Source organism: Durio zibethinus, chromosome 14 (genome assembly GCF_047325235.1).
Source record: "Durio zibethinus cultivar Kanyao isolate XHJ-2024 chromosome 14, ASM4732523v1, whole genome shotgun sequence".
In the NCBI taxonomy this organism is placed as follows: Eukaryota; Viridiplantae; Streptophyta; class Magnoliopsida; order Malvales; family Malvaceae; genus Durio; species Durio zibethinus.
In genome coordinates this window covers 19,901,544-19,914,900 of record NC_143175.1, presented here as the reverse complement: position 1 = coordinate 19,914,900, position 13,357 = coordinate 19,901,544, and the positions used below count along the sequence as shown (strand labels likewise).

The window sequence follows — 13,357 nt, the reverse complement described above, 5'->3', positions numbered from 1 at the left end:
TTTAGGTGATATAATATTAAGTTCAAGCTTGATTTGAAATTCGGTTTGAACTTAATTGAGTTTTATTTTTTTAATTCGAGTTCGATTCGATATATAAATCGAACTATTTGAACTTGTTCGGTTTGATTAATATGTAAAAATAAATTCGATTATGATATTTAATAAAAATTTAATTATTTGTGTTCGAACTTAAGTTCGATATATTTTATTAATTATAATAATAAAAATATATTTAAATATAAAAGCTTGATTAAGTTTGCGAGTTTTTTGAATTGGGTATAAAAATGTTTGAATTCAATTCGATTGATGAGTTGAGTTTTTCGAATTTGACTCGATAATAATTGAATTGAATTTTAATTTTTTTCGAATTGAATTTGAGTAACTTGCGAATACTAATGTATTATTTACATTTCTATTTGTATCATGTAAAATATTAAAATTTGTGTATTTATATAAATTTTATAAAAAAAATTACGTGTTAATTTGTATTGACACAAAAATATGAAAAAATATATATTTGTTTTGTTAAATTTATATATGGTAATTATTAAAATTTTAAATTGCATCATCTTCGTGTCTTATTTTTATATCATATTCATATTATATCATGTTATATTTTGGATTGTTAGATTTTTTTGTTAATTTTTTTATGTTTATTTAGATAAGGTGATTGATGGAGATGATGAACAGTTTTTCAAATTCGATGAGAGATTGGAGTTGTTAACTTAAGATCGGTGTGATAATATTGGAGTTGTTAACGAATTTCATTGGGAAAGAACGCAAGATCCAAGTTCACCTCTTGCAACCTCTTCATCATTGTTTTCAGACTAGGTATACAGTTATCTTTTACGTGAGCATGGCATTAGGATTAGGTTTCTGGGGTGTTTCAGGTCCTGTTTTCTTCAGAAGGACTGGGAGATAGATTGGCATGAAGTGTTGCTAGACTTTAATCATTTCAGGATATGTTACTTGCACTTATGACAATATATATGAACCTAAAAGTTTCTGAATTTGATAATGTTGCTATGCATTTATGGATCAAATGAATGTTAGCCTTCAGGTTCTATCTAAAACCAAGATATATACACAAATTGTAACCAAGTCCCAAGTAACTCTTGCATGTCAAATACCAATAACCATTGAAAATAAAACAAGAGTACTAACACAGCAAAAAACAAGCCTCCAGGTGATAGAACATAAATATTGGCTAATCATTAGCAGAATTTTGACACTGCAGTCTATCAGTTTGCAATGTTAGGAAAGTTGTTCCAGTGTTAGCAAACTCCCATCTTTGCAAGTGATTATTTTTTGGGTTTATTAATGTATTAAGTTAAGATATTTTTCTTTGAAAAAAATAGATAATTTTAAATGCAGGTTTTTATGTAAATATAAATTAATTTTTAAGATTACATACTAAAATAATTAAACTTGATATTTCTATCCAATAAAATTTTTATTTTAATTTAAGTTAAATTTGCACAAATTTTGTTGGTAAAAATATATATTGTGCAAAATTACTGTTTATTGCATACAATATAGATTTTAAAAAAATCTTACCGTTATAACCATATTTTTTGTCCAAGCGAAGTAAGGAAATCTTGTGACTTGTTCCCAACAGTTTGCCCTTACTTCTTACTCAAGTTACAATTAACCTGTCATCAACAAAGAAATATGTAAAAGCCAATTTTGATTTACGTAAATGAGAAAACCTTAGTAATTCTATCGTTCTCTCTTCTCTCTTTCATCCATTGTTTTGTATCTCTCGTTTCTTTTCTCATCATTCAATCAAAACGATCATCGGTGGGAGTTGATTTTTTTCTGGTTTCATATTCGTTTTTTCTTCTTGTCTGGCAACGTGGAAAATTTGAAGGGTTTTATGTTGAAGATGAAGTTTCCTTCTTCAAAGAGCATAAAATCAATACCTGCGTCACATTCTTTTGATATTGGTAAGCAATGTCGGAGAAGCGAGGGAAAAAAAATGTCATCTGCTGCTGAAAATTCCAAAGAGACTTCAGATGGTTGCAAGCGTGGTAGAACAGAGGTGATCGTGGGTGGTCCACAGGCGAAGAGGCGGAAGATGGATCGTATCGTGACTCAGCAGCGTAAGCGTTCTTCCCTCCTCAAAACACGCACGAAACATCCAGATAGGGTTTTCAATCAACACTTGGATACTAAAGCATTAAAGCTATTTGAGGAGAAGGTTGTGAAGGTGCCTTTGAATGCAGGAGCAGCAGGGAACTGTGCGAGGTTGCGGACATCACAAATGAGCAAGTCTGATGTTCATGGGGCTGTAAGTGCTTTGGATGATGAGAATGTTGTCCTACTTCCAGCAACCGATGCTCTTTCAGGTGAAAGATTGTTAACTTCTACTTTCCACGCTCAAATGTCACCCAAGAAAGCTTTCCGTGCTGCAATGCTGAAAAGTCGTTTTGCAGACACCAATTTGAAAGCTCAACAACAAATCAATAAAGTACTGTTTGATCATGTTAACAAAGTTGATCCAATGAAGATGCATCAGGGAGAGGAAAAGTTGGAAAGAAGACGACAAGAAGAAAAGGCAAAGATCATAACGGTTGAAGCTGCTTCAAAAATGAAGGCAGAAATTGAGTTGAAAAAGCAACGAGAAAGAGAAAGAGAAGCTGCTAGGATTGCATTGCAAAAGATGGAAAAAACAGCTGGGATTGAATTGAATTTGGAGATTTTTGAGGAACTTGATATTCTGAGTGGATGCTCTCTTTCCCGTGGAAATCCACTGCATCGGCTTGGATTGTTCATTAAACACGAGTATTTGGTAGGCGATAATGAGGAGGAGGCAGTTGAAGGTGCAGCCAAAATGAAGGCAGAGGTTGAGTTGAAAAAGCAACAGGTAAGAGAAAGAGAAGCTGCCAGGATTGCATTGGAGGAGAAGTTTGTGAATGAGCCTTTGAATGCAAGAGCAGCTGAGAACTGTGCGAGATTGACATCACAAATGAACAAGTCTGATGTTCCACATTTTGATGGGGCTCCAAGTGCTTTGGATGACAAGAATTTTGTCCTAGTTCCTGCAACAGATGCTGCTTCAGGTAAAAGGTTATTAACTCCTATTTTGGATGCAAAAATGTCAGCGAAGAAGGCTCTCCGCGCTGCAATGCTGAAAAGCCGTTTTGCAGACACCATCTTGAAAGCTCAACAACAGATTAATAAAGTATTGCTTGATCATGTTAACAAAGCTGATCCAGTGAAGATGCAACAGGAAAAGAAAAAATTAGAAATAAGGCAACTTGCAGAAAAGACAAAGATCAGACCGGCTGAAGCTACAACAAAAATGAAGGCAGAGGTTGAGTTGAAAAAGCAACGGGAAAGAGAAAGAGAAGCTGCTAGGATTGCATTGCAAAAGATGGAAAAAGCAGCTGGGATTGAACTCAATTTAGAAATTTTCAAGGAACTTGAGATTCTAAGTGGAGGCTCTCTTTCTAGTGGGAATCCACTACATCAGCTGGGATTGTTCATCAAGTAAGAGTATTTAGAAGGGAATGACGACGAGGAGGCAATTTTGTATGAAGATGTAGAAGAGGGAGAAATATTGTTATGAGTCATGAGTCATGACATTTTAAGTTCTGTATGAAAATATTGAGAAGGCAGTCCTTCAACATCAGCTTTCAAGTTTTAAAGTTATCATGACTTTTTTATATTGCTAATTTGTGGTTAAGTTGGTCTGCTTCTTGTGGCATGTCAGTATACTGTATGCGGGATTTACTTTTATGTGAGTTTGATGTTAAGATTTGTGGGTAGGTTTTTGGTGTGAGTTTTATGTGAGTTCTTGTTCTGTTCAGCAGGGCTTAGAGAATTATGTACTTTCAGCTTTTAGACTCAATTAGCTATAAATTGGGATAAAGTATTGGAAGACTTCAATCATTTCAACAGATGCTATTTGTATTCGCATATGGCAATATATATGAACTTTAAAAGTTTCTGAATTTGACAATGTTCCTATGCATTTATGGATCAGATGAATGTTAGCTTTTAGATTCTGTCCAATACCAAGAAATATACACAACTAGCCAAGAAACTGTTGCATGTCAAATGCCAAAAACCTTGGAGATCGAGATAAAAATGAAAACAGGATTAATAACATAGCCAAAATCAAGCCTCCCAGGTGATGGAATATAAATAATGGGCAATCAAAAGCAGAATTTTGACGCTGCAGAGTTTCAGTTTGAAATGTCAGGAAAGTTAAAGCAATGCTGTTAAGTTCTAGAGGTAACAAACACCCATGTTTCCCAAAATAATAATAATTATTATTATTATTTTGGGTGAATAAACTGAACAATTTGATGTTAGTGGGCTGGATAACTTTTATGCAAAATGCTTTCAGCATCTTACTTTCTTTAGTAGATAATCCTACTATTTCTCTCTTTCCACAGTCTGTATTCTGTTAGTCATTAACAGCAAATGGTTCCTCAAACTCCATTTCCATCAAAGTTTATTTATGACAATCTTGAGGACTTTCTTGAAACCTGTTATGAGCCGCATGGCCCATCTGGCCAGCCTAGCCTAGCCTGATATACTTAAATTATTACTTGGATGGGCCAGGGTTAAGACCTACAAGATGGACCAAATAATTTTTAGGTTGACTATTATATATGCGTGTAAAATCCCAGAGCAGATAAATTACTTCTGCCCAAATGGTAGCATTCATCAACTTACTTTGAATTCAATTGTGATTGCTAGTCAATCATACAGAAATTTGAACTAACTGTTTTATTATGATTTAGTTTAGGTTTTTTTTTATTTTTTTATTTTTTATGATCACCATATTTGAAATGTTCAAGTTTGATTGATATTAATCGAAAAGATACTGAAAATAAAAATTCAAATAAATTCCATATCCCATCCCTAAATTAAGAAAGGTTAAAATAAAATATTAACAAAGAAACTTCATTTTTAAATTCCTTTATCATATAATTCACCAAATATACATCATATCTGCTTGGTTTTCCCCCTTAACTTTCTCATATATCCTTAAAACCCCATCATCAACCACATAAATATGTAGTTTGAAGCAACTATATATAACACAAATTGTAAAGCTCATTCTTCATGGCCTGGTCGAAATATCCGAGGTCGTTGAACACATTGTCGAACCAAAAGTGTGATAATTTATATACCGGCTTGGTGCGGAAGTACGATGAAACCCTTTAGGCAAGCAATTCCTAGTGTCTTGGCTACGAAAACCATGTTTCATACCTGTTTCCGGCTTGAACGTGACCAAACGATCTTGAGACTTGGAAACCAACGGCCTTGTTGCACCCGCGATAATTGCCATGGAATTCGTTCCTACCATCGAAGTAGGAGGAGATAAAAGAAGGAAGAAGTAAAGCAAAAACATGAAGCAAAGAGTGGTGGACATTGTGGAGCGAAGAAGAAGAAGAAGAAGATGGAAAATGTTGCTTGTTCTAAGGCCAGGGAATATTGTTTCTAATGTAGGGGGCAAGTATGAAGGGAGAGTGGGGTGGCTTTAAATAGGCTCGTGAGACCGACTCGATAGCAAATGCATGCTAGCTGGTCATAGTACAACTTGGTGCGGTGGACTATTGGAGATTTTGCTTTTGAACAATGCAAGGTCATGAAGCTCGTGCATTTCATAACTGTATATCTTCTTCGATTTTTATAGCTATTTGCTCGTCAAAAACCAAGCACTTTTACATGCATTTGCATTCCTTGATAGTCAATTGCATCGTCAATATTTTTTCCCTTATATTTTTTATTAACCAATGAGAGAGATAAATAAAAATAAAAAAAAATTTAATCTTGGATCTATTAAAATTAATTATTAAAAAAATATATAAAACTTTGTTAATTTTACATTGTGTAAATTAATCTCTCTTCAAAAAGGAATATTATTGATAAAAAAATATATAATTATAATTTATTTTTAACTTAGAAGCTTTAAATTAAACTCAAATTGAATTAATACCATTTTTCTTTCCTGTTTATCACTACTGCTTGAAAAGAATGAATAAGGACATAGTAAAAACCAGTAATATAATTACCATATGATCTCAATATCATTGATAGCTAGACTATAGATTTAAAACTTAATTTAATTTGATTAGTAATTAGGCAACACTTAGCATACTAAAATCAATTTTTAATTTCACATTTTTCTCTTAATTTTATGATAAATAGGTGAATTAGCTACCAATTCTCTCTTCTTTAGATTAAGAAATATTTAAAAGAAATGGGGCAGCCAACAAGTCAACTTTGTCCCATGACCTCCTCTGTATCATGACGTGCACTTTATGGAAATGAAAATACTCTATAATCAAAGAAGTCAACCTTCTCAATACCATACATGTGGAAACTTTTGGTTGGTCCACGTAGTATAGCAGGTTACCAATTTGGCCACCCAATTTTCATTACCGTCCAAACCGTTTACACATCATCTCATTCATCTGCCTCGCTTAATCTTGAGCCACGTGTTACCAAAATCTTGAGAAACAAAAAGGGAAATCTAGGGTTTTACGAACATGCAAGATCCCAACTACCAGCACGGTCAATCTGTACACGTACGTGAAAGGATATCCTTCTCTCATGTTTTAGGACATTTAATAAATATATATATATATACACGATAAATGATTTTTAATTAAAATAAAATATTTAATATGATAATTAAATTTTAAAAATTTTAATATCATATTTGATAATTAATGTAACATTAAAAAATTATTTATTCGTCGTATATTATTATTTAAAAATAATCACATTAAAATAAATATTAAATTAATTAATAAATTTATAATTTAAATATCATATTAAATTTTTTAAAAACTTAGACAATTATATTAAATATTTTATTATAGTTTAATGATTAGTTATGATATTAACATATATATATATAATTTCAACAAATTTTACCTTTTTTTTCATGTCCCATATATATTATATGTATATAAATGATTGGATGAATTTCAATCATTTTGTTTGAAGAAATGAAGGATTTGACTCTCTTGTGAGATTAGGATTGTTCAATCCTTGACAAGGAAAAAAGTAAAAAACAATGCATTCTTCTTCTATTCTTCCTATTTAGGCAGAAGGGGAAAAGAAAGTGTGATTATTGCTTCAGAGAATTTAGTAGTTGCATTTTCTGTGGACCAACTCTTGATATCAAAACTTCTTGATAGATCCAGATGAGAGGCCCAATGTAACCTTTGGTGTTCAAGAAACTCAAATTCTATTAAATTGAAAAGCCGATCTATCCAAAGTTTTAGCCCAAGGATCCGTGTGATTTTTCAAAAATTTCAAACCAATCCCGTTATTTTAATCCAAATTTGAAAGTAGTCCTCGTTAGAGAGGAGTTTTATGACATATTAAGTTCTACAAATTTGATTGATTTATATAATTATTTTTAAAAAATAATTTTTAATAGATCTAAAATTTGAATTTCGATACTTATAATTTTGTTTCTTATTCTCAAGCTTTGAATTTTTATATGCAAATAAAAAATAAGTGTTAATGCCAAAATAATTAGTAGCTAGCCTGTTTCAAACTAGATTTTTAGAAGCATATCAAGAAAACAAGAGAAAAAGGTGTATGGTATTTCCTATATGTTTATGTGATCTATATATACTTGAAACAAAATTAAACCACCTTTTTGTTGAATTAGAATCTTAAATATAGGAAAAATGAAAGAAAACGTTGACTTTCTTCTCTTAATCTAATGGTTAAGAGACCGGTTAAAAGTTATGTAGTCGTGGCTTCGACTTTGCCATCTCCTCTCCACCCTTTTAAAGGCACTAGCCTTCCTTTGCAACCAAAAAAAAAAAAAAAAGAAAACATCAAATGAAGAAAAATGCTATGGAAACCACATCAAATTAATCATTTAATCCTAATTCAAGGAATTAAAAAAAAAAAAGCAGCTAGGCTTGAACTTCAAATGAGTTAAGGACTCAAGTGTATGTTTTCAATTACAAGATAGCAAGCTAGCTAGGTGGGCTAAGATTATTATATATGTGAAACATATTACAGCTAAGAGAGGCAATTTATTTTACCTTGGATAGCTATACACAAATCTAACTTTTCCTTTCCCATTTTCTTGGAAATCGAATCCTTAATATTTTGTTAGACAATCCAAGCATCTTCTTATAAAAAGTAAATCAAACTTGAGGTAAAGCAAAGGATGCAATCCCAGTGATTATTCATTTTAATTCGGAGTAGTTTATGGCTTCCGAAAAGTTTACCAATCCAAGGAATGCTAGGGTGTGGGAATAGTTGACAAGTTGAACAAGCCGACAATGAATCTAGAATTTCCCATAAATCAACATATACAACTTGCGCATGTGGTAGATACTTGGTCAGTTACCATCTCAAAAAACCCGGTTCGAATTCCATTTTTCCTAAAATAAAAAAAATTTCAACATAACTTAATTAAGTTAAATTAATTAATAAATAAATACGAACACAAATAATTAAACTTGAAATCGAGTATGGAAATCAAATTCATTTTTATTTGATAAACGAGTTTAATCGAATAAATTTAAATAATTCAATTTTTATCTCGAATCAAATTCAAATTTAAATTTAAAAATTAAAATTTAATCCAAATTCAATTTGAATTTCAAATAACGAATTTCAAGTTGAGTTCAAACTTTTTATTTTATTAACTGTTTACATTTCTATTTTTAACTTGTATTCTTATTTTCAAAGTCCAAATTAAGATTTCCTTATAAGAAAAACTAATTAAAAAATACATAGCACCGATTTAATTAAACTAATTGCTTAATTATTATTCTGCTAAAACAGCCCACTGTTTTGAGACAAAACCAGACTATAATAGTAAGATGCTGTCTAACAAGGAATGAGATTAATTAAAGGGAGCATTAAGCTAACCCCTTGATTAATTAATTTTCCTAAGGTCAGCTATGAGGTGCTTTACAAAGTTAATAACCTAAAAAAATCATCGGCCATCTTCTAAATTTTTCACTGATTATTCAGGTCATGACCGACAAATTAATATTTAATCCGCCGGCGTTGGGTAAGATTTATAGCCGACCAATAAAGACTCGATGATGGCGTGAAGTAATTAATCATAGCCATCCACATGAGCCATGTGCTTTGATCATTAATCTTAATCACCGTTTGATTTAGCTGCCTTATTCTGACAAGACTAGAATGAAAAATAGAAGAGATATACATTAATAACTTGTATTCAATTGATTTTCACGATTATAATAAAAGAACATTTCACGATCATGGTTTAGCACTATTCGAAATCTTATTGCTATCTTCTCCAAGAGAGATCTCAAACCTTATATAACCTCTTAGCAAAAAAAAAAGAAAGAAAAAAAATTGAATGTAACTTTAAAAATTTCAATCATAATCACGTAGCTCATTACGATGTAGTATATTTTATTAAAAATTAATAAGAAAAAATCAATCAACCAAACAAATAATAAAAAAAAAAAACTGATGTATCATGGGATTAAATCTATTAAATCTCTTGGTTTTATTAGATTCCATCGTTCAATGCCCCCACCCCCACGAGGCTTACGTAACAATTGAGATAAATCACAGGAACCTTAAACTTGTGAAAGTCTATTTGATTAAATGACATCAATGAAGGATTGAGTCATACAGATGCAGTAACTTTCCCTGCAAAACAAAAGAAGAAGAAGCTATGAAGATAGCCACAGTCTCATGTTTTGATGAAGTTGAAGTTTAATATATTTGAGGGAAAAATGTTGAATGTCATCAATAGTATTGGTTTACTTCGTAGCAATTATTTTGACAAGGCTCTCATATAATTTAAGGCTATACTTCTCAGCACACTAAAGCTTACCTTTTTAGTAGGCAAACCTTTAACTTTTTCTTATCTTGTTTTTTTTCTTCTTTTCTTATAATGAGAAATTCTTTACCAGTAAATCTAAGGTATTTAATTTGCATTAATTATAAGGCAGTTCCGTCATTAAATTAATTTTCATTAATTATAATACTGTGTTTAAATCAAAATATAAACCCTTCAATTCAAGAGCTGATATTCAATATACGCTATCAGTAACTTGTATAAATTACATGTTGTCATGTTATGAATGAGTAGACTTTTATACTTTAGATTTGTTCATAAACATTCTTTTTTTTTTTTTTTGTTTTTGTAGAATGATCTAAGAACATTATAAGGTTGAGAAGCCAGAAAGAAAAAAAATTAAGTAGGAATGCATAAAGACTAAGGCAATAATATGATCAGATATCCTTCAGATGATCAGGATCTTGATGCCTGGTTCTTCAGATTAATTTTCCAAAAGACTTAAATTATACATATATATATGTATAATATATTTTATTTTTATATTAATTTATAAATATTTTTTTAAAATATATTCCAATAAAGTATGTGCCAACTCTCTAACTCCATCGGTGGAGTTATCTTATACTTAATGGGTGTATAAATAAAAACCCTTTTTTTTTCTTCGTCTACCTAAGTTTAAAATCATGGTATCTTTTCTTGTAGACCTACCTAAATATTGCAGATGCACTAAAAGCATCACCCCAACCTAATTCAGAAAGTGAAAAAAGAAATATGTTATTCCCATCCTTTGCACAAAGTTTTATTACCAAAACTGTCAAAAAGAAGAAAACATGATTATATCAAGAAACAAAAGAAAAAAAAGTTGGTTGATATAGATCCCTTACTTAATTTGAATCAATGGAGGGCCAAAGGCAAAGGCAAACAATCTAATTAATAAAGTAGTACTAGGTTGTTGACAATGAGTAGGTCACTTTTTTTTTTTTTTTTCTTTCTCTCTCAGCAATTATTTTAAAAGGTAAAGATACCTAAGTTAGTTGGCCGCACGGGCTCGACCTTAGCCATATAAATTAGTTGAAACCCTAATTTACAAGCAAAAATGCTTTCGGCATTACATTTTTATCATATAGCATCATGTTAAGGGGGGAGTTGGGACCATGTGGGGCTTTTGTTTTTTGTTTCTCTCTTTTAAAAGATTTTCTTTTTTTGATGAAATGATTTTCTTTTTAGTTCATTGTTCAATTTGCCAATGAATTGTTAGTTCGATGTAGAGGTGGCAAATGAGTCGGTTCATGTGTGTTTGGATTGAGCTGTTTTCAAATTTGGATTTTTTGGGTTACGGTTCATTTCGAGTTTGAATTGTGTCGATTCAAATTTTTTCGGATTTGGATAATTTTAAATTTAAACCATTTTAAATATGGATTATTTTGGATTCGAATTATTATAAATTTGGTTCGATTCAAGTTGAGTGAACTTACTATTTAGATGAGTTTAAAATTTTTTTTCAAAATTTATGAGTTATAAACATATTTTTATAATTTTGAATTAAAAATTAATTTTATTTTTCATATAATTTATAGAAATATTATAAAAATATCAATGTTAAAATTTTAAAAATAATACATTTATATAAATATATATTATATATTTATTTTGTCTTTAAATATTATTTATTATTTTTTAGTCCATCGTACAAATTCAAATAAAATCTATAATATTCAAATTTCACATAGCTGAACAATGACATTGTTAAACAGAATATTATTTTGACTAACATTTACATAAATATAATACTATTGAATATATACCAATTGACTAAATGTTCAATTATAATTAATATTATTAAATAAATTAATATAATGCTAATAACTTAAAGTTAACAAATGTAATTACTTAATTATAATTAACCTTAATATCAATAAAGTATAAAAATTAATTGTATTAAAATTATTACTAGTATAGTATACTTTTACGTTATACTTTAATTTACTATCAATAATAATTAATTCTATTCTCACTTTAATTTTATTTTTAATACTTACTAATAAATCAATAAAATTAAATTAAATGAAAGTTTAATAAAATTGCTTTAGTTATAAGATTATTACTTATTTTTTAGATAATAAGTAATTTAGTTTTTTTTTTTTAACTTTTAGTTTAATTGTACATTTGTTATTATAATTTGATATATATATATTTACTTTACTTTATTATTATAGAAATTTAAAAGTTATACCACTAGATCTAGTTCATATAGATCAGAGTTATATGTTTATTTGAATGAAGTAAGGAAAGATTGTGAGAAGCAACTTGATGTTCTTAATTATTAGAAAAAAAATATAAATTTCGATATCCTATTCTTTCACTCATGGTCAAGGGTATGCTGAGTATTTCAATTATCACAGTTACTTCTGAATCAGTATTTAGTATGGGTAATAGAGTTATCAAAAAAAAAAAAAAATTGTCTTTGTTCCCATAATGCAGAAATATTAATTACTACTCGTAATTAGTTATTCGGATATGATGTAATAAATAAATCAATATGGTAAGATTTTATTATCATTGACCATATTTTTATTAAGTTTTTTTAATGATTATATGGTTATTTTTATTTATGTTATTATATGAAAAAGAAGATGAAATATTGGATTGGGAAGGACTGTAGCACTATTGAATTAGTTGTCTTGTGGAAGAGGATTAAGAGTTCTTTATTACAATGTATGTTGATATTTTACTTTATAATAATTTTTTTATTAACAAAAAAGTTGAAAATTTTTTATTAACAATAATTGTGTTGCTTTGATTGTAATTTGTAGGGTCAAAATTTGTTTATTTGGGTGGCACAATTTTGATGATGATGCATTATTCTTAGAAATTTGTGAACTTTGGTTATTTTAGGAATTGAAGAACATCTTTTATTTTATTATATTTGTTCGGATATTGTATTGTTTAATTTAATTATTTAACTTTTTTTATCTTTATATTTCAATTTTAAAATAATATATTTTAATTTATAAGATAATCTTTTTTTTTATTTTCAAGTAAAATTAATGTTTTAATATAATATGTTTGAAACATTAAAAAAAATTTAAAGTTAATTTTTTGTTAATAATGGTATTAATGTTTTTCTCAAAACATCAAATTAAATCAAATATTAAAATTATGATATAATTTTTTTATATTTGCATTATCAATATATTAAAATTAAAATTTAATTATATGTAATAAGTATAATGAATCAATTATATATTGTAAATGATTATTTTATAATGAAATTAAATTTTAAATTAATAATATTATATTTTATTTTATAGTGATAATTATTGTAAATATAATGAGATGACAGTATTAAAAATTGTTAGATATTAATATTTAACGTGTTTCAAATTAAATTTATTTTATAATCGAAATAAAAAATTTAACATTAGTTTTATTGATTATTATTGATATAATTATTTAATAATTATCTATAACAACATTTTTAAAATTTAAAATGTTTAGTTAAGAAAAATATTTATTTTTTATTTATTTAAAAATCAATTTTTTAGGATTATAATTTGATTTTTTACGTGT

At 28.8% G+C, this 13,357-nt stretch overlaps 1 protein-coding gene across 1 annotated transcript; it reads left to right on the top strand.

The window, feature by feature from the left end:
• Positions 1-1,370: 1,370 nt before the first annotated feature.
• LOC111294858 (uncharacterized) lies at positions 1,371-3,811 on the top strand. The gene has a single exon (XM_022888182.2). The coding sequence runs from the start codon at positions 1,877-1,879 to the stop codon at positions 3,494-3,496; it is 1,620 nt and encodes a 539-aa protein (XP_022743917.2). The 5' UTR covers positions 1,371-1,876; the 3' UTR covers positions 3,497-3,811.
• Positions 3,812-13,357: the final 9,546 nt, after the last annotated feature.